Source organism: Chiloscyllium punctatum, chromosome 36 (assembly GCF_047496795.1).
Source record: "Chiloscyllium punctatum isolate Juve2018m chromosome 36, sChiPun1.3, whole genome shotgun sequence".
Lineage (NCBI taxonomy): Eukaryota > Metazoa > Chordata > Chondrichthyes > Orectolobiformes > Hemiscylliidae > Chiloscyllium > Chiloscyllium punctatum.
Window position 1 is genome coordinate 27,165,485 of NC_092774.1, and position 21,895 is coordinate 27,187,379.

General features: G+C 44.7%; 2 protein-coding genes across 5 annotated transcripts in view; both read left to right on the top strand.

The window, feature by feature from the left end:
• Positions 1-21,895, top strand: part of LOC140460300 (uncharacterized) — a 749,266-nt gene that overhangs the window by 99,007 nt on the left and 628,364 nt on the right. The window lies entirely within an intron of this gene.
• On the top strand, positions 587-20,208 carry LOC140460291 (uncharacterized). Of its 4 annotated transcripts, none has more exons than XR_011953963.1 (4): positions 597-709; positions 1,914-2,010; positions 6,054-6,235; positions 19,464-20,208. XR_011953963.1 is itself a non-coding variant. In XM_072554737.1 (4 exons), exon 4 carries the CDS (start codon positions 14,222-14,224, stop codon positions 15,143-15,145), a length of 924 nt encoding a protein of 307 aa, XP_072410838.1. In that variant the 5' UTR covers positions 597-709; positions 1,914-2,010; positions 6,054-6,235; positions 13,810-14,221; the 3' UTR covers positions 15,146-20,208. The 4 variants fall into 4 exon arrangements, 3 of the variants coding, with proteins under 3 accessions (XP_072410839.1, XP_072410838.1, XP_072410837.1); XM_072554737.1 differs by having other exon boundaries at positions 13,810-20,208; XM_072554736.1 differs by having other exon boundaries at positions 13,823-20,208.

The following is a 21,895-nucleotide window of genomic DNA, read 5'->3' on the forward strand; positions in this document are numbered from 1 at the left end:
ATCTGAAATAAATCTAGTGGTCTGTATGCCAGTATTTGGCTCATCTCTCTCAACCCTTCCTATTCATATACAGGCCTTTCCAGAACCCATCCAGAAGCCTTTCACATGTTGTAAATGTACCAGCCTTGACACACGGCCTCTGGCAGCTCATTCCATACACGTACTATGCTCTGCGTGAAAATTTATCCCATCTGTCCCTTTTAAACCTTTCCGCTCTCACTCTCAGCCGATGCCCCTCTAGTTTTGGACTTCCTCTAACCTGGGGAAAAGACAGACAAAATTGAGCAGCCAGACAAAATTCAAAAACAATAAAATGTTGAGTCTCAGGAAAACAAATTTGTGGCACCAGTCTTTCTTTCTCTCCTATTAGCATTGAGACTGAAAATTTGTCGGTTACACCAACACCTCCACAGGACAGACTACGCATGCTTCTCGGTGTCAGCAAACACTGCGCATGTACGCTGGTGTCAGCAAAGTAGTGCGCATGCTCCTACCTGACAGCGGAGACAGGACGCGACATTCTTTTGATGGACCAATAGAAAGCGCCAGAAGACCGGAAGGAGTGTGGTCTTCCTGCCATTGAGAACGCCCCTATTCTCTGAATGCGGACGTTAGACCATGAATTTGTGAAGCTGTAGTTGCTGTTCTTCTCTCTCTGAATGAAGATTGAGCTTCACCTCAGACTGCAATTTTCCTCTGTCCAACATCTGTGAGTACAACACACTCTTTTCTCACCCCCTTTTCCATTTTATTTTTTCATTCTGGAGTTCAGTTCTTGACTTGCAGCAAAGTTGGTTCAGGTCTGTGTCTTAATTGGCAAACACATGGCAAATGCAGTTACACAGTGTGAAGTTATAGTCTTTCCTGTAAAATAAAAATAGAAAGGAGATGCATTGTTTAAATGGTGATATATTGGGATGTGGGACAAGTGAGAACTGCAGACGCTAGAGATCAGAGTCGAAATATGTGGCGCTGGAAAAGCACAACAGATCAGGCAGCATCCGTGGTGCAGGGCAGTCAATGTTTTGGGCAAAAACCATTCATCAGGAATGATGTGTGGACGTACAAAGGTGCCTCAGCTACCTTCTACTCAGGCTTTCTATCCCAGTCAATGCCAGTTGTCAGACAAGTGCAGCAAGCAATGAGCAAGGCAAGTGGTGTATTAGCAAGAGGAATTGAGTTCAGAAGTGGGGATGTCTTCGTGCAGTTAGGGGGTCATTGAATATATTCAAAGCTGAGTTTATCTGACTTTTGAATGTTAAAATTAGTTATGGGGGAAGGCAAGGAAATGTTTTTTAAAATATTTTATTAGAAACATTTTCAAATCTTTTACAAAACATCTATAGACAAAAAAGAACAATACCAAAATACAGAAAGATAGAGGCAGTACAATAATGTCATATCATGATACTATTAATAATGAACTAACTACTATTCTACCAGAACAACTTTACCTGCTTAGCTTAAACTAAACTTCAATCAAATTTTAAAAATAAATTAAACTGAATTCAAATTAAATTACATCACATTATTTTATTCTATTTAACTCATTACACCTCCACTGAGGCTCCCATCCCTGGGAGCTCCAGTTATTGTACCCATATTCTTTTCCCCCCAGCCTCCCTTCCCAGGGCCCCACTGGTGCCCAAACTGATTCCCATGGCATACCACGGCCCTAATCAATATTGCTGATAAGTCTGCATCCATATAATTTAGAAAGGTTTCCATGTCTTATAAAACCGCCCTGTTCAGTGGTGCACCATATTCATGTGGTAGTCTTGGGGGAGATGCTCCATCACTAGCCGACGCCACCCAGTAAGACCTGGGGTTTTTTCCGCTGTCTATTTAATTAAAATGTTCTTCCTTGTATAGTGGGTAAGAATGTTACATAGTCTCTTCCTATGTTTCCCCAGGAGAGGGCAAATTTGCTAACCCCAGAAGAAGAAATGCCAGATCCACTTTAACTTCAATCCCGAGGATGTCCTTCGGCTCCCTTACTATAGCACTCCAGTAAGTCTGGACCTTAAAACATGACCAATAGCAGTGTGTGAGAGTGCCTATAATAATTTTACATTTGGGACAACCTGGTGATACTCCTCTCTTGAACCTAGCTAGCCTTTCTGGCGCCATATGAGCCCTGTGTAAAATCTTCAATTTCAAGGCCTGTGCTTTGTTACGTATTGAAATTTTGCTCACATTTTCCCATATTTCTTTTCGATACTTCCAATGAAGTATCCTCTCGGAGTTCCTGATTCCACGTCCTACAGGTTCCCTCCACGTCCCCTAAGGCACACCCCTTTTGTAAATAATACAAAGTACTGACTGAAAGAACACCAGCACACTCGAGTACTCTTTTCTCCACTTCTGACCTGTAAAGCTGAGCAGGGACCATCATCTTTTTCTGTATATAACCCTTATCTGAAAGTACCGGAATAGGTACAATCCATATTTCTGACTTAGCTGGCTAAATGACATCAAGACCTCCCCCTTGAATAAATCTCCCAGACAGGAGATTCCCTTATTCTCCCATGACCTAAAGCCGGAGTCCATTGCCCCAGGTTTAAATCCTTGGGCTCCCACCAATGGGGTAAACGGTGAGGTCTTAAGCCAATTGCCCTCATCTTGCCTCATTATCCTCCAGGTTTTCACTGTATTTAAAATGATTGGACTCTTATACTGCTCGGTCATGGATTTCATCTTATTCATAAATAATTAGGAGACAACGTAACTGCGAGGCTTCAACATCAAGCCAAATTGACCCCGAATCACCCCCATGCCCCGCCACCCAGATAGGGGAACAAAGTGCATATTTGATGTCTCCAAGTCCAGAAGGTTCACCCCACTCCCTCACCCTGCGAGAGCTGCAATTTGGTAAACTTAATTAGGGTGCGCCTGCGACACCAAATAAAAGAACCGAGCCAACCATTGAGCCTCCGTAATACTCATCTGGGTAGCAACAATGGGAGCATTCTCAAGGGTTACAACAGGCAAGGAAGAACATTCATTTTATTCAGGGCTATTCGGCGTAACCATCATAACGGTAACCCTTCCACTGCTGCAAATCCTGCTTTATCCTCTCGAGTAATTGTACATAGTTAGCTTTATACAGCTGGTGGAAGGCAGGATTAATAAAAATTCTCAAATACAAAAATCCTTTTGACAACCATCTAAACAGGAACTGCATTCCATCCTTCAGATCAGGCACCTCCACTAATCCCCCCACCGGCATGGCTTCCGATTTTGTAAAGTTGATCCTGTAGCCCGAAAAACAGCCAAATAAATTAATTGTTTGAATCAAATCGAGAAACTGACTCCTCCAGATTGGCCAAGAACAAAAGGACGTCATCAACATATTGGGTAATCTTATGCTCCCCATTCCCACCTCTGGCCCCACTATTTCAGGATCCCTCCTGATCGCCTCAGCTAATGGCACAATTGCCAAGATAAATAGCAGTAGTGAAAGAGGACATCCCTGTTGACTCCCTCTCCCCATATGAAAGTTATCAAACTTAGTGCCGTTTGTGATGACTGCTGCCTTAGGATCATTATACAACACCACTACCCGTCTAGCAAAATGCTCAGGGACCCCAAACAAGTACAGTCATTCCATCCGGTCAAATGCCTTGTCTGCATCTATGGAAACCACCGAACCCAGGATCAATCTTTGTGGCATACCTGCACTATGTTCAGTACCCTCCTGATATTATTGGAGGAGCTACAGCCGTTAAAACCCATCTGATCATCTTTCATAATACAGGGCAACATCTTTTCCAACCTCAGGGCCGGCAACTTGGGTAGGATTTTAAAATCTACATTCAACAGTGAAATGGGTCTGTATGAAGCATATTCTTCGGGCTCTTTCTCCTTCTTTAAAATGAAGGAGATATTAGCCTCCATAAGAGAGGGCGGAAGACAAACCTATGTGTCTGAATAGCTATACATCCTCAGAGATGGCATTTATGAATTCCTTATGGAATTCACTTGGGAACCCATCTGACCCCGGTGCATTGCTATCTGGAGATGCTTTATTGTTTCCTGCACCTCCTGTATCATCATTGGTGCATTCAATAGGGAAACCCGTTCCGCCTTTATACTAGGGAGGGGCAGGTTGTCCAAATTCAAACAGTCTTTGTTTGGCAAAGGAGACCGTTTTTTGGCACCTGTGTGTGCAATGAGTCGAGAGCAACCCTGAGAGCTGCAGCTTGACCAGTGAAGTCCTAATATAATATACTTCCTCAGCATCTATTGTTGCTCCTCCCTCGGCTTCCTTCTATTTGTTTAATATGAAATAACTAGGCCTCATAAATATGCCTTAGTGGCCTCCCACAGTATTGCCGGATTACTGGCCTTACTTGAGTTGATATCCCAGAAGACCCTGAACTTTCTTCTGATGTACTCAACGAATTTGCCATTCCTTAACAGGAATGGGTCTGTGCGCCAGTGCCGTGCATCCATTCCACCACCCTTGATTTTACAATCTAAATACACTGGCACGTGGTCTGAGACAGCTATCTGCCCAATTTTACAAGCCAGTGTTTTATCCAAAATATCTGATGACATAAAAAAGCAGTCAACTCGTGTGTGACACTTGTGTTGGTTGGAACAGAAAGTAAAGTCCCTTCCATTCAGGTGGCGATGTCTCCACACATCCACTAACCCCAACTCCTCACACTGGGGCAGCACGGTGGCTCAGTGGTTAGCTCTGCTGCCTCACAGCACCAGGGACCAAGGTCCGATTCCGGCCTTGGATGAGTATATGTGGAGTTTGCACATTCTTCCCGTGTCTGCGTGGGTTTCCTCCGGGTGCTCTGGTTTCCTCACACAGTCCAATGATGTACAGGTAAGGTGAATTGGACATGCTAAATTGCCCATGGTGTTAGGTGCATTAGTCAGAGGGAAATGGGTCTGGATGGATTACTCTTCGGAGGGTCAGTGTGAACTTGTTGGGCCGAAGGGCCTGTTTCCACACTGTAGGGAAACTAATCAAACTAATCATGTCCTCCTACTGCTTAGATCGTGCAATCATACATGCGAGGCCCCTTGTCACCCTGTCTACTTCAGGATCTATGAGGAGATTAAAATCCCCTCCTATGATAGTGCTGTGCACCCCCAAGACTCATCATTTTAGCAACTCCATCAGTTAGAAATGTAAGAGGGTGCACATTGGGGGGGGGGGGTGGGGAATACACATTCAGGACGCCATACTCTTATCCATGTAGTTGATCTTTAAGAATGATGAACTGTCCAATTTCGTCCTTAATTTTCTCAATTACCTGAAAAGGGAGGTTCCTTCTTATCAGTATAGCCAGTCCTCTACTCTTAGGGCATTCTTCTCCTTTAGCTCTATCATAACTCCCCCACCACCCTACCTCACCTTGCCCACAGCAAACATCCTGGATCCTTCCAACCGAGGCTGTGCCCTAACCCCAGGCAATTCACAGATGAACAAAAAACACGTTATTTACATTCTGAGAGTTAAAAATGGATGCCCATTCCCCCCCCGCCCCCGCCACACACACACCCCTTCTCCATATATCTTAACCACAGGTATCGCCACCCCCAAACCAAAACCAAAAGGACAGCAGTTAAAACAAAAGTCCTCGCATAATGCACAACTGACCGATATACTAAATAATTCCGGTTTTACATCAAGGCAGTATGGAGAAGCCGATAACCACGAAAAAAATGGAGAGAGAGAAAAGAAAAGATGGGACAGAAAGAACTGCACCATTGTCTGTATCGATGGCCCCATCCCAACCTGAGTTCTTGAATTCAGAGAATTCACAAAGTCCTTCACCTTTTCTGCTGAATCAAAATGATATACCGCCCCCCCATGAGCAAAATGTAACACGGCCAGGGACCTCAAGGAACAGTGAATGTTCAGATCCCTTAATTTTCTCTTAACTTCATCAAAAGCCCTTTCTCTTCTTAATTCTGGCTCCTGAGAAGTCCTGAAAAGATATTATTCTTGAGCCTTTAATGCACAAAGCCTGTGGATCTCTTCCCAGTCTTCTTGCTGTTTCAATCATTAACTGTTTTTCTTTATAATGCAGGAGTCGCACAAGGACCATGCGGGGGCGTGGGTCTGGTCCTGACCTGTACATTGCAATCCGGTGGGCCCGCTCCAAACTCAACAGGCCCGACTCCAACTCCAGCCCTAAGAACATCAGGAACCACTTCTCCTGGATTCCAATGAGGTCTTCGCCTTCCTCACGTTCCAGAAGACCCACGAGCTGTAAGCTTTTTCTCCTACTTTAGTTTTCCAGGGCGTCCACTTGCTCCTGAAGGACCCGAACCTGGTCTTCCAGCGTTTGGATCCTTCCTCCTGAGACCTCCGCCACGGTCCTCTCCTCTGCTGCCTTTACTCTTTGGGCCAACATTTGAATTTCCTGACCATGCTTTTCCAGCGTGGCAGATAGTGGTTCCACTGCTGCTTCAATCTTATCTCGGAATTTGCCAAACTCCGAGAGTAACTGCTGCTGCCCCATTAAATCCAAGGGGACTGCCCTGGGAGTTTGAGCAATGGCGCCAGGCACCCCCGATGTAGTAGGTGAGTGCCCTGCCTGCTGCACTCCTTTTGGCCCCTTTCCTTCATTTGCTTTCATCCTGGTCTTAAAGCTGTCAAACCACAATTTTAGCAGCTCCAGATGTTCACTAAGTTTATAGGAGTATTTTTTTCTCCTAAGGATGGTTAACGAGGGGGTGGGGGGTAAATGTCCACATTGCCATAGGATATAGCACAGAGCCCAACACAGCAGACCACTCAGACCACCGCCATCTTGGATCTCCAAGAAAATGGTTTTCAGACCCCAGTAGAGAACAGCTACAGGATCCTACAGCACAGAAACAGACCCTTCAGTCCAACTAGTCCATGCTATGTTCTCAAATTAAACTGGTCCATTTGCCAGTGATTGGCCCATATCCCTCCGAACCTTTCCTTTTCATGTACTTATCAAAATGTCTTTTAAACATTGTTACTGTACCTACATCCACCACTTCCTCTGAACATTGATTCCACACACTAACCACTTTCCTAAAAAAACGATTCCCCTCATGTCATTTTAAAATCTTTCTCCTCTCCCCTTCAAAATTTGCTCCCTCATCTTGAAACCCCCACCCTCGGGAAAGGACACCTGCTGGTCACCTCATCTATACCCCTCACAATCTTATAATCCTCTATAAAGTCACCTCTCAACCTCCGACACTCCAGTGAAAAAACATCTCAACCTATCCACCCAGATGTAAGTATATTCCTATCCAGTTATGATCTGTTCAGTGCTGGTGCAGGCTCGAAAAACCAAATGGTCTACCCCTGCTCCCAATTCTGTCACACTGTGTGAGACCATAAGACATGAGAACAGAAATTACGCCATTCAACGCATCGAGTCTGCTCCGCCATTCAATCATGGCTGATAAATTTCTCAACCTCATTCCCCTGCTTTCTCCCCATTACCTTCGATTCCCTTGATACTCAAGAAGATATCTATCTCAGTCTTAAATATACTCGGTGACCTGGCCTCCTGTGGCAATGAATTTTATAGATTCAGCACTCTCTGGCTGAAGACATTTCTTCTTATCTCCATTCTGAAAAGTCTTCCCCTTACTCGAAGGCTGTGCCCTGAAGTTCTAGTTTCTCCTACCAATGGAGACATCTTGTCAATGTCCACTCTGTCCTGGCTGTTCAGTACTCTGTCTGTTTCAGTTAGACCCCCCCCCCACCCCCACCCCCGAGTGTGGGCCTGTTAATCAGCATGGACCAGACCCTTCAGGATGAGGTACAGAGGAATTAGGTTCAGCAAAGTGAGAGTGGGGTAGAGTCTGAGGGATGGAGATTTTCAGCTTTCTGTGAATGAAAGAGGAAAGAAGGTTTGATATAAATTAGAATTGATGAGATAGGCTGATGGGCCAAGGAGTGGCAGATGGGGTTTAATTTAGATGAGTATGAGATTTTGCGTTTTGGTAAGGCAAATCAGGGCAGGATTTATACACCCAATTCTAAGGTCCTGGGCAGTGAAGCAGAACAAAAAGACCTTGGAGAGCAGGTTCATAGTTCCTTGAAAGTGGAGTAGCATGTAGATCAGATAATGAAGGAGCTGTTTGATATGCTTTCCTCCATTGGTCAGTAAATTGAGTTAGACCATGTTTTGGAATACCACACATATTTCTGATCTCCCTGCTGCAGGAAAGATGTTGTGATACTTGAAAGAGTTCAGAAGGAATTTACAAGGCTGTTGCCAGAGTTGGAAGGTTTGAGCTCCAGGGAAAGGCTGAAGAGACTGGGTCTATTTTCCCTGGAGTGTTGGAGGCTGAGGGGTGACGTTATAGAAGTTCATAAGGGACATGGATAGGATGCATAGCCAAGATCATTTCCCAAGGGTATGTAAGTCCAAAAGTATAGGGCATAGGTTTGAGATGAGAGGGGGAAGATTTAAAAATAACCTGAGGGGAAACTTCCTCACAAAGATGGTGATGTCTCTGTGGAATGAGCTACCAAAGGAAGAGATGGAGGCTGGTACAATTACAACATATTAAAAGGCATCTGGATGGGTACTTGAATAGGAAGGGTTTTGAGGGATATGGGCCAAATGCTGGCAAATGAGACTGGATTAATTTAGGATATCTGGTCGGTACCATTGATTGGGCCGAAGGGTCTGTTTCTGTGCTGTATGACTCTAATGGCCTTCAGTAAAAGTAGAAGTGTGGTTGTGAAGACTAGACTTCCAGAGTAGTTTTCAAAGATGTTTTGCCCTGACTGGGAGCAGAAGTTACAATGAAATCTTTCATTTGTGAGACAGCAACTGAGTGAGGGAGCACATCTGGAATTCTGGTGGAAAGTGGGAATTCATTGCACTGTGGGGATGAAGTGCTTTCAGGTTTACTGGCAGTTAGTAGAGTGTGCTGAGTGGAGAACCTAGCGAAGGGTTAGGTGGGTTTTTGTTTTAAACTGCTCATTTCATTCAGCCTTCAACATTGTATTTCCAACACTGTCCATCAGAAGGTGCAGTGAATCAGTAACTGGTATCGTTAGAAGCCTTACGATTTTCAGTACTGCAGGTATTTCATTGTTTCATCAGCATTGTAAAGGTTACAGGCAGCAGTGGGAGGTGTGGGCTGGATTCACTCGAAATGATTAAGCAGTTACAGAACACACATACGAGAGGGCAGGGTGGGACTTGTCTTTCGATTTGCAGAAAGTGAGAGGTTCTGGGAGCTGTCATCCGGAGCGCGCACAACCTTGGTAAATCATTGAAGCCCAAGGTGTGGAATCAGGCCATTCAGCTCATAAAGGTAACGCTGATCCCTCTGAAGACCATGCCACCCAGACCCACCCCCACCCCACCTATCCTGTCCTGTCATTTCTGCTGGTGAATTAGACTAGGACTAGGGGACATGGCTTCAAGATTAGGGAGAGTAGATTTAGGACAGAGATGAGGAAGAATTGCTTTCCCTGGAATGTGGTGAATCTATGGAATTCTCTGCCCAAGGAAGCAGTAGCAGCAGCTTTATTAAATATATTCAGTATATAGTTTGCTGGGTTATTGCATTATCAGGAATTAAAGGGTAGTTGGGACAATGTAGATAGGAGGAGCTGAGATGATGATCTTAATGAATGGCAGAGCAGGCTGGATGGGCCAAATGGCCTACTCCTGCTTCTATTACTGTGAAACTATAACTGTGCATTTCCCTTGGCTAACCCACCTAACCTGCACATCCCTGGGCACAATGGGCAATTTAGCATGGCTAATCCAAATCAAGGCCAGTGAGCAGTGTGGTGATGTGGAAAATGAATGTTAGAGAACGATAAAAAGGGACAAGGAGGATAAAAGTACCAGCAATCAAAGCTGGATTCAAAAGATCACAAAAAATAAAAGTAAAAGCTGAATGTGTGCTGCATTGTAACAAAAGTGAATGAATTGGCTGCACACATTGAAGAGAATAATTATAATCTGAGACTCCTTACAGAGAAGTTTAATGGGAAGCTCGGTAAAGGTAGATGGTTGGCATTGTTAATCAAAGCACTGATCACAGGGTAGTCTGGTGTCAGCTCGGATTTCAGGTCCTGATTTCTCTGTCCTCTTTGATCTTCCTGTTCCCACAGAGTAAGGTGTCGTATCTCCTCAGCTCTGCTGGGTTTTTGCTGAAGCTTTGACCCCCTTTTCCACCTTCCAGAACAATAAAACATTCAGTCACTCTAGGCCCAACCCACATTGCTCCAGCCTGTCAACCATCCAGACAGAGAGACTCATCGTAGTGGGGAATAAACAAGAAAAATGAAACAAAATTAGAAATAAATAGGTGAGTGTGTTTAATGTTTGTTCATTGGGAAGTAAGCCAGAAATAAAGGTCTCCCAGGATTCTTATGGTACCCAACTTGAGGAATTCTCTCTCCCTTACATCTAACTATTAGTACCCAACTCTGATTTATAACAACATTTACAGAAATAAAGCATTTGTTATCAAACAGACAGAGATAAACAGCATAGACATAGACATTTGCTTTCTCTCATGCACGCACACATGCATATAAGTGTACAGGGTGAATTTGTATTTGCAGAATTATATTTATGGATACATAGAACATTACAGCGCAGTGCAGACCCTTCGGCCCTCAATGTTGCACCGACCTGTGGAACCAATCTGAAGCTCATCTAACCGACACTATTCCATTCTCGTCCATATGCCTATCCAATGACCATTTAAATGCCCTTGACGTTGGCGAGTCTACTACTATTGCAGGCAGTACGTTCCACACCTCTACTACTCTGACTAAAGAAACTACCTCTGACCATCTGTCCTATATCTATCACCCCTCAATTTAAAATTATATCCCCTCGTGCTAGCCATTGCCATCCAAGGAAAAAGGCATTCACTGTCCAATCAATCTAACTCTCTGATTATCTTATGTCTCAGTTAAGTCATCTTACAATCTTCTTCTCTCTAACCAAAACAGCCGCAAGCCCCTCAGCCTTTCCTCCTAAGACCTTCCCTCCATACCAGGTAACATCCTAGTAACTCTCCTCTGAACCTTTCCCAAAGCTTCCACATCCTTTCTATAATGCGGTGACCAGAACTGTACGCAATACTCCAAATCTGGCCGCACCAGAGTTTTGTACAGCTGCAGCATGATCTCATGGTTCTGAAACTCAATCCCTCTACCAACAAAAGCTAACACACCGTATGCCTTCTTAACAGCCCTATCAACCTGGGTAACTTTCAAGGATCTACGTACTTGGACACCAAGATCTCTCTGCTCATCTATACTACCAAGAGTCTTACCATTAGCCCAGTACTCTGCATTCCTGTTGCTCTTTCCAAAGTGAATCACCTCACACTTTTCTGCATTAAACTCCATTTTCCACCTCTCAGCCCAGCCCTGCAGCTTATCTACGTCCCTCTGTAACTGACAACATCCTTAGTCAGTATCCACAACTCTACCGACTTTAGTGTCATCCGCGAATTTACAAACCCACCTTCTATGCCCTCATCCAGGTCATTAATAAAATGACAAAGAGCAGTGGACCCAAAACAGATCCTTGTACCTTACTAGTAACTGAACTCCAGGATGAATATTTCCCATCAACGACCACCCTCTGTCTTCTTTCAGCTAGCCAATTTCTGATCCAAACATTTGATTTTATTCAAAAAATGCGCAATCTGCTGGCAGTCAATGCAGTCAGTGCATGCATATAATATTTTGTAAACTTCACTTTGGAAACAGAACTTGTCAGATTCAACATTGGGATACAGACTGACTGTGACCTCATACCTTTAATGCATTGTCTGAGCTGAGGTGTCACCTTTTGTTACAAAACTTATGTTATCTCGAGAAGGTGATTTGTAAGAAGTTCTGAGATTTACATATTAATGATACCTACAACCCATTCTAAAAGACTAAAGACAGATGGTTTGCCACGTCTGTATGTTTAGTTTCTCACTGGTGTTGGTGTCAATGCCTTGACCCCGTGTCTGGATGTTTCTAAAGACGCTGTATTGCAGTTTTATCCTGAACTTACAGTTTTTCTTTGCTTCCCAAAATCAGATCTGCTCACACTGAGCAGTATCCCAATGTCGTGAAAGATGTTAACTTTCAGGTAGAGTTATTCAAAAGCGATGTTTTTTTTTAACTTTTTTGGCACTGTAAGATCCTGAATTAGCATCCTTCAGGAAAATTAGAGTGGAGTGAGAATGGATAGGGGGAGAGACATTGGGATGGTGCTTTCAATTTTGTGGAATAACAAAAGAAAAGATTGTTCTGCAGAAAAAGAATTGCTTGTTCTGAATTTCTACCCTGGACTGATGTTAAAGTGGAGATTTAAGACCACCCAGGGAATCCCTTGTGGACTCAGACCTGTAAAGCCTCCCTCTTGGTTCGTCCTGGAAATCGTACTGTTTGGAAGTCTGGAATAAAAACCTGTTTTGGACAGTTTAGTATAATTTTAGTTATCCTCTTTATTCACTGAAAGCATCACTGTGCCAACATAACATTGATTCCTATAAGGTAAACTAACTTGGTTCTAATAATCTAGGAGAGTAGGTTACCAGCTGTTCAATTGCCCAGCAGGCTACCCCAATGTATTGATACAAAGTGGCTTCCTTTGTACAATATTTTGAAAAAGAAATTGCATGTTCTTAATTAGACAGATAATAGTGAAAGACAATAATTCATAAGGAAGAAAAGCGAATTGACAGGTCTGTGAAGCTTGACTCATCACTCCGACAGGCCCTAAGCCATTCGTCAGGTGGGATAAACAGCTGAGTTAGGCGCCTGCTAGTGAGATAAACTCCTCTCATAAAGAGGTACCAGTCTCAGCTAATTGGAGAGTTCACAAGATAACCTTGCACAGCTCACATTGTCAGATACATTTCTTTTATAAAACAGCTTCTTAGTAAGGAGGGCAAACGTTCAATCATAAAATGGCTTCCCGACACATTGTGCAAGAATCTCTTCAATATTCGACCTTGAATAATTTCTAAGCTAGGAGCAGACTCCTGCTTTTTAAGCACTAAACCATTCTGTACCTGAGGCAGAGATGTTACCGTAAGGTTGCACTCAAACTGATTCATTTGTCTTCGAATGAAACATGCCTACTTTTCAAGTTTGTGATTCAAATTCAAATAAGACATAAGATCTAATTAGTTAGAATTGACAGTGGGGCAGTCCGTAAAAACAGCAAGTAATTTAAAGCTTTATCAGTATTTCCTTTTATAGAATTTGCATTTCATAACCAGAATTGGCTTCTCAAAATGCAATTAAATTCGATCCATACCAGCTAAGCACTAAGAGTTAATTTTCTACTGGATTCAACAGCCTCAGCACTAAAATGGTGTCTATCTCTAGTGTCCTTTTGAACTCTCAAGTCAGGGTTTTGTAACAGCAAAGATTTATTTTCTCTGTGACTGCCCTTCTTGCAAGGGGCATATGAATCCATTATAATTGACAGCAACTGAGTGTTAATTACAAAGTTTTTGATAGTACCGAGTTTCGTTTCAGGGTCAGAACCAAACACTGTCATTAATTTCACAAGGGAACGGCTGTGAATGTTATCACTTGGTGTCCTGTTCAAACAGATTCACCGATGCTAAGGCAAACCTTCTTAATTGTCTTACAGCATCCTGTTATCACTTGGTAAGCCCAGGTGTCCCTATCTTTTACATTCTTTAAGATGCCCCCCTTTTCTGAGCCTTGCTGTCTGTCTATTTTCTGGTGTAATAAGTGTGTTCTATAATTCATCATTACATTTAGTCTAAATGTTTAAAGACAAGTTTTAAGGCTATAGACCTTCTCAGTGACAATGATGACTTTTATAGTCTCTTTTTACAGAGTATTTGATCTGAAAACTGAAGTTTAAAAATCAACAGATGAAGGGCTTATGCCCAAAACGCCGACTCTCCTGCTCCTCAGATGCTGCCTGACCTGGTGTGCTTTTCCGCACTTTTTGACTCTGACTCTCCAGCGTCTGCTGTCCTCAATTTCAAGTCAATGTTTGACAGTCATTCAGTCCATTGGGACTGGAACGAGTTTTGACTAAGATTCTGTGAGAAGGAGCAAAGTCTTTTGGTCCCTGCTTCAGTACGTTTTCAGCATCAATGGGACTGAATGAGAGACCCTACTGTTACAGCGTACTGAGTGTGGAACCGAAAACAGTTATCCAGCCTGGAAAGAGGAATTCACGGCAGGGAGGGACTGTACACGTGTTTGTGTGCCGCTGAAGCTTCAGCCATGGAGAAACCAGAGGAATCCCGCTCATTGGAGAAACCTTGGAAGTGTGGCGACTGTGGGAAAGCCTTCCATGTCCCGTCTGTCCTGGAGGCTCATCAGCGCAGTCACACTGGGGTCAGGCCATTCTCCTGCCCTGAGTGCGGGAAGGGGTTCAGCAGTTCCTCCACCCTGCTGAGGCACCGACGGGTCCACACAGGGGAGAGGCCCTTCAGCTGCCCTGAGTGCAGGAAGGCTTTCAGCAATTCCTCTGACCTACTGAAGCACCAGCGGGTCCACACCGGGGAGAGGCCATTCGCCTGCCCAGAGTGTGGGAAGGGGTTCAGCAGTTCCTCCGCCTTGCTGACCCACCGGCGGGTCCACACAGGGGAGAAGCCCTTCAGCTGCCCTAAGTGTGGGAAGGCCTTCACCCAGGCCTTTTCCCTGCTGAGGCACCAGAGTGTCCACACAGGGAAGAGGCCATTCACTTGCCCAGTGTGCGGGAAGGGGTTCAGCGATTCCTCCGCCCTGCTGACCCACCAGCGGGTCCACACAGGGGAGAGGCCTTTCAGCTGCCCTGAGTGTGGGAAGGCCTTCACCCATGCCTCCAACCTGCTGACCCACCGGTGGGTCCATACCAGGGACAGGCCCTTCAGTTGCCCCGAGTGTGGGAAGGCCTTCAGCAATTTCTCCCACGTGCTGATCCACCGGCGGGTCCACACCGGGGAGAGGCCATTCGCTTGTCCTGAGTGCGGAAAGGCCTTCAGCAATTCCTCTGACTTACTGAAGCACCAGCGAGTCCACACTGGGGAGAGGCCCTTCAGCTGCCCTGAGTGCGGGAAGGCCTTCACCCAGGCCTGCAACTTGCAGAGGCACCAGCGGGGGCACCAGCGTTCCCAACAATCGGATTCTGCCGGTGAGGCTGCTGTGGGTCACCCCCAGGACTGAACCTCCTGCCCAGTCTGACAGTGGGAGAGTTGGTGCTTGTTTTGTTTTCTGCTGGACTGTACCCACTCCCACAGTGGCTCAGTGGTGAGTAGCATTGCCTCACAGTGCCAGGGACCCGGCTTTGATTCCACTGTTGGGGCAACTATCTGTGTGGAGTTTGCACATTCTCCTTCTGTGCCTGCGTGGGTTTTCTCTGGGTGTTCCGGTTTCCTCCCACAGCCCAAAGGTGTGCAGGTAGGGTGGATTGGTGAAGTTAAATTGTCCCAGTGTACAGGGATGTGTAGGTGTGGTGCATTAGTCAGGGGAAATGTCGAGTAATAGGGTAGGGAAATGGGTCTGGGTGGGTGACTCTTCAGAGGGTCAGTTTGAACTTGTTGGGCTGAAGGACCTGTGTCCACACTGTAGGGATTCTGTGATTCTATGAACTTTGATCCATTGGGTGCTACTGCTCATTGAGCCCAGGACTGCACGTTCCCACTGAAACAATCTGCACAAACCAAAGCCTGTGAGACCAATGGAGCAGAAGTTAGGCCATTCAGCCCATCGAGTCTGCTCTGCCATTCGTTAGAGACAAAAACAAGCTGCAGATCCTGGAATCCAAAGTAGACAAGCAGGAGGCTGGGAGAACACAGCAAGCCAGGCAGCACCAGCAGTGAAGTCAGTGTTTCAGGTATTAACCCAAATCATTGACTTCTCCACCAGAAATGATTTACCAGGATGTTGCCGAGAGTTTGGGCTACAGGGAGAGGTTGAATAGATTGGGGCTGTTTTCCCTGAAGTGTCAGAGGTTGAGGGGTGACCTTATAGGGGTTTATAAAATCATGAGGAGTATGCATAGGGTAAATAACAAGGTCATTTCCCTGGAGGTTGGGCAGTCTAGAGCCAGAGGGTTTATGGTGAGAGGGGAAAGATTTAAATGGGACCGAAAGGGCACCCTTTTCATGCAGGGGGTGACGCATGGATGGAATGAGCTGCCAGAAGAAGTGGTGGAGGCTGGTACAATGACAGCCTTTAAATAGCATCTGGATGGGGACATGAATAGGAATGGTTGAGAGGGATATAGGCCAAGTGCTGGAAACCGACCCTTTGGTCCAACCCATTCATGCTGACCAGATATCCTCAATTAATCTAGTCCCATTTGCCAGCACCCCTCGAAACTCTTCCTGTTCATACACCCATCCAGGTGCCTTTTGATTAGATTCCCTACAGCGTTAGTACAGGCCCTTCGGCCCAACAAGTCCTCACTGACCCTCCGAAGAGTAACCCACCCTAACACTACAGGCAACTTAGCATGGGACCTCAAGGGACAAGTTTTCACACAGAGGGTGGTGCATGTACAGAATGAGCTGCCAGGGGAAGTTGTGGAGGCTGGTACAATGACAACATTTAAAAAGCATCTGGATGGGTATATGAGCTAAATGCTGACAAATGGGAGTAGATTAAATGTTGGATGTCTGGTCATTCTGGACGAGTTATACCGAAGGGTCTGTTTCAGTGCTGTACATCTCTACGACCATCTCTACGGCCTCTCGGGTTCACACACAAAGAATCTGTCAGTAACGTTGGGTTTCAGAGTTCGGTTGAAGCAATGTGGTATCTTTTGGAGACTTCGAGTCAAAAGAAATGCACAGCAGGGAAACAGACCCTTCAGTCCAACTCGTCTATGCTGACTGCATATCCCAAATTAATCTCATCCCATTTGCCAGAACTAGTCCGTATCCCTCTAAACTCTTCCTATTCATGTTCCAATCCAGATGCCTTTTAAATGTTGAAATTGTACCAGCCTCCACCACTTCCTCTGGCAGCTCATTCCATACATACACCACTCTCTCCGTGAAAAGGTCTCCCCTCAGGTCCCTTTTAAATCTTTTCCCCCTCATCCTAAACCTCCAGTTTTGGATTCCCCATCCTGGGGAAAAGATTTTGACTATTTACCCTATCTGTGCCCCTCATAATTTTATAAATATCTACCAGGTCACTCCTCAGCCTCCGATGTTCCAGGGAAAAATACCTGCAACTTATTCAATCTCTCCCTGTAACTCAAACCCTCCAACCTCCGAACCATCCATTTAAATCTTTTCTGAACCCTTTCAAGTTTCACTACATCCTTCCTGGAGACACAATTTGCAGGTGTTCAGTGTTATGGACCAGGCCAGATCCCCTCAAAACATTCTGGGAAGGTAGCCCAGACCCTAACGTTTTTTTGTTGTTTTAGGCAGAGGTATCCAGGAGTGATGTAGCTGGTCAAATCACTTGGCTTCCAGGAAAACAATTTATTTACACACCGCCAAATGAAACCTTTGTGACCACTCCACTGACCTGTGTTGCCACCTTCAGGGTACAATCGACTGAACGCCCAAATCTCTAACTCCCCCTCACGAGAGCCAAAAGTCCTCAGTTCTATTGAGAGGGGAAAATTGGATGTCAGTCATCTCTGTATTAGAGAATGCATCATTTAAAAAAAATCTGAGAAGGGCATTCCTGACAGAAGATTCAACAGAAGGTGGCACAGAGTATTCCAAGAGACACGTAACCTGGCTGTAATCTGAGAGACTAAATTCTATTTCTTGTTACAAGAGGGAATTATATTTATTGGATCAGCATATCACGAGAACCTTGTTTTATTCTGAAACAGTCAGTAGTTAGAAGAGATTTATTTGGTTTGTTAATAGTTTAGTTCATCTGTTCACCGTTACTGTTAGATAAATAAATGGATTTTTGTTGATTTTAAAGTGTCAGGGATTTATTTTTAAACATTAGAGCAGGTTACACCACTTTTCACATTAATTTTACAGATTATAGGATGATGCGCTTCTCTTTGGGTGTTTTGGTTTGAGATCTCTGGTGGGGTGGGAGTTGGTGTCAGCTTTCCCTTTCTAACAGTATTGACGTGATGTCATACTGAATGCAGTGGAGTCAATATTAATCCCAGCCTCTTGCTCTGGTTGTGGGTGAATCACCTTAATTTGGCCACTGACTCAGAAACAACACACAGAACCAACTGCTGAAACAATGATTCACACTTCATTGCACGTAGCAACCAAAACTAAAAACCCTCAAGTCAGCAAGTTCAGTCTCACGGCTGCCACCCTCCCCCCACCCGGCTATCACCTGATTGCTGGCAGAATTTAACAGAGTTTCCATCGACAGTGCCCATCTCTGGAAGGGTCAAGGGGTTTGACGCAATATTGTTCTTCCAATACTGCTGCTGCATCGTTCTGGAGCGAGAACGTAGAACAATAGAGCACAGTTCAGACCCTTCAGCCCTCAATGTTGTATCAGCCTTTTATCCAACTTGAAGATGAGACTAGCCTGCACACCCCTCAATTTACTGCCATCCATGTGCTTGTTCAGCAGTCGCTTAAATGTCCTTAAATGTATCTGACTCTCATTCCAACCCTGGAAGTGCATTCCATGCACTCACCATTCAGAGTAAAAAACCTACCTCTGACATCTCCCCTAAACCTTCTTCCAATTACTTTAAAATTATGTCCTATCATTTCTGACCTGGGGAAAAAGTCTCTAGCTATTCGTTCTATCTATGCCTCTCAACATATAGTACACCTCTATAAAGTCACCTCTCATCCTTCTTCGCTCCAATGAGAAAGGCCCTAGCTCCCCCAACCTAAGCCATGCCCTCCATTCCAGGCAGCATCGAGGTAAATCTTCTCTGTACCCTCTCTTAGCTTACACAGCTTCCTGTTGTGGTTCTGTTCGCCGAGCTGGGAATTTGTGTTGCAGACATTTCGTCCCCTGTCTAGGTGACATCCTCAGTGATTGGCAGCCTCCTGTGAAGCGCTTCTGTGATGTTTCCTCTGGCATTTTCCCAACGCATCTTTCCTAAAATTAGGAGACTAAAAGTGAACACAATATTCCAAGTGTGATCTAACCAGTACTCCATACAGCTGCAGGATAACCTTGCAGCTCTTAAGCTCAAACTCCCTGCTAATGAAAGCCAACACACTGTACACCTTCGTAACAAGCTTATCAACCTGGGTGGCAACTTTGAGCGATCTATGGACTTGGACTCCAAGATCCCTCTGTTCCACCACATGGTCAAGAATCCTGCCTTTAACCCCATAGGTTGAACAAACAGAGGAGTTTGGTGAAATGAGAATCATTAGATAAATGCTATTGAGCGAACTGATGGTGCTATGGGCTGGCAAATCTCTGGGTTCAGGTGGATTTCATCATAGAATTTTAAAAGGTGGCTAATGAGTTCATATTTGCATTAATGTTAATTTTCCAAGATTTATTAGATTCAGGCAAGTTTTCCTCAGACTGGAGAGTAACATATTTAATATTTCTGTTCTCGAAGGGAAAGATGTGGTCCCTTGGGTCTATGTGGAAAGAGACCATTTGGCCGATCAAGTCCTGCACCAACCCTCAAGTGCATCCCACCCAGATCCAGACTGCCACCCTACTCCCGTAACCCTGCATTGAGCATGGCTAACTCACCTAGCTTGGACATCCAAGGACATTACACAATCCAGCATGGCTAATCCACCCAACCTACACATCTTTGGACTGTGGAGTCCCCAGTGGAAACTCACAAAGACATAGACAGAACATGCAAACTCCAGATCGTCGACTCAAGGCTGAAATCAAATAGGTGTCTCTGGCCATGAGAGGGAGCCACTGTGCCACCATGCTGTCCTCAAGGAATTCTTTCAAAGAGTATGTAAATTGAAGCCTGTGGATATACTGAACTTGAATATCCTAAAGGTGTTTGACATGTTTTCATGAAAAGCATATTGCACAGAGGAGCTCATGGTGTAAAGTATAGTTATAGAACATCAACTGACTGGCAGAAAACAGAATATGCAAAAATGGTTCTTATGTCAAATTGGTTGTATATGACAACGTATGGTGGGGTTCCAACAGGCATCTCTGCTGGCTCCTCAACTTTCTACAATTATATAGATGACTTACAGGAGGGGATCAAAGGTATGTGGTTACATTTGCAGGCAACACAAAGATAGATGGAGATGTACATTGTGGGGATGACATGTCAATTGTGCAGATTGATAGATTGGTTAAATAAATAAGCAAAACTCTTGCAAGTGGTGTACAATATGGTAAAATGCAATTTGTTACCTACTTGGAGAACAACTGCATAATTCTGAGATGCAGAGGGATCCGGGGGCCTTGCAAATAAGTCACAAGTTAGAATGCAAGCACAGCAAGTGATTAGAAAGGCCAATGACAGAAATGTAAGGCGATTATGCCTCAGTTACAGAGCAATGGTGGGACTACATCTTGAACACGGTACTCAGTTTTGATATCCTTACCGAAGGAAGAATGAAAATGCATTAAAGGCAATTCACAGAAGGTAAACTAGATTGACACCCACAATGAACAGACTGTCTAATGGAAAATCATTAGACAGACAGGTCTGAATTTCAACCAGAGTTTGGAATAGCAAGGGGTGATTCGATTGAAGTTTCTTTGAGCCTGAATGGTCTTCAAAAGATGGATGTTGAAGGATGTTTACTTCCTGTTGTGAACGAACAATTAGATCACCCATTTATAGAGTCTTAGAGATGTACAACACAGAAACAGACCCTTCGGTCCAACCCGTCCATGCTGACCAGATATCCCAACCCAATCCAGTCCCACCTGCCAGTACCTGGCCCATATCCCTCCACACCCTTCCTATTCATATACCCATCCAAATTCCTCTTAAATGCTGCAATTGTGCCAGCCTCCACCACTCCTCTGGCAGCACATTCCATACACATACCAATCTGTGTGTGAAAGTTACCTTTAAGGTCTCTTTTATATCTTTCCCCTCTCACCCTAAACCTATGTCCTCTAGTTCAGGACTCTCCAACACCAGGGAAAAGACTTTGCCTATTTATCCTATCCATGCCCTCATAATTTTGTAAACCTCTATCAGGTCACCCTTAACCTCCGATGCTCCAGCAGCTCATATCCTCCAACCCCTGGCAACATACTTGTAAATAGTTTCTGAACCCTTTCAAGTTTCACAACATCTTTCCAACAGGAAGGAGACCAGAATTGCACGCAATATTCCAACAGTGGGCTAACCAATGTCCAATACGCCGCAACATGTCCTCTCAACTCCTGTACTCAATACTCTGACCAATAAAGGAAAGCATACCAAATGCCTTCTCCACTATCCCATCTACCTGCAACTCCATTTTCAAGGAGTTATGAACCTGCACTCCAAGGTCTCTTTGTTCAGCAACACTCCCGAGGACCTTACCAATAAGTGCATAAGTCCTGCTAAGATTGGCTTTCCCAAAATGCAGCACCTCGCATTTATCGGAATTAAACTCCATTTGCCACTTCTCAGCCCATTGGCCCATCTGGTCAAGATCCTGTTGTAATCTGAGGTTAACTCTCTGAGGTCCACTACCCCTCCAATCTTGGTGTCATCTGCAAACTTACTAACTGTACCTCTTATGCTCACATCAAAATCATTTTGGTAGATGACAAAAAGTAGAGGGCCCAGCACCAAACCTTGTGGCATTCCACTGGTCACAGCCTCCAGTCTGGAACACAACCCTCCACCACCACTCTCTGTCTTCTACCTTTGAGCCAGTTCTGTATCCAAGTGGCTAGTTCTCCCTGTATTCCGTGAGATCTAACCTTGCTAATCAATCTCCCATGGGGAACCTTGTCGAACGCCTTACTGAAGTCCATATAGATCACATCTACTGCTCTGCCCTCATCAATCCTCTGTTACTTCTTCAAAAAACGCAATCATTTGTGACAAAGAAGGAG

Coding starts and splice junctions, on each gene's coding strand:
- LOC140460291 (XM_072554738.1), top strand. CDS start 14,222: ATGGAGAAACCAGAGGAATCCCGCTCATTGGAGAAACCTTGGAAGTGT.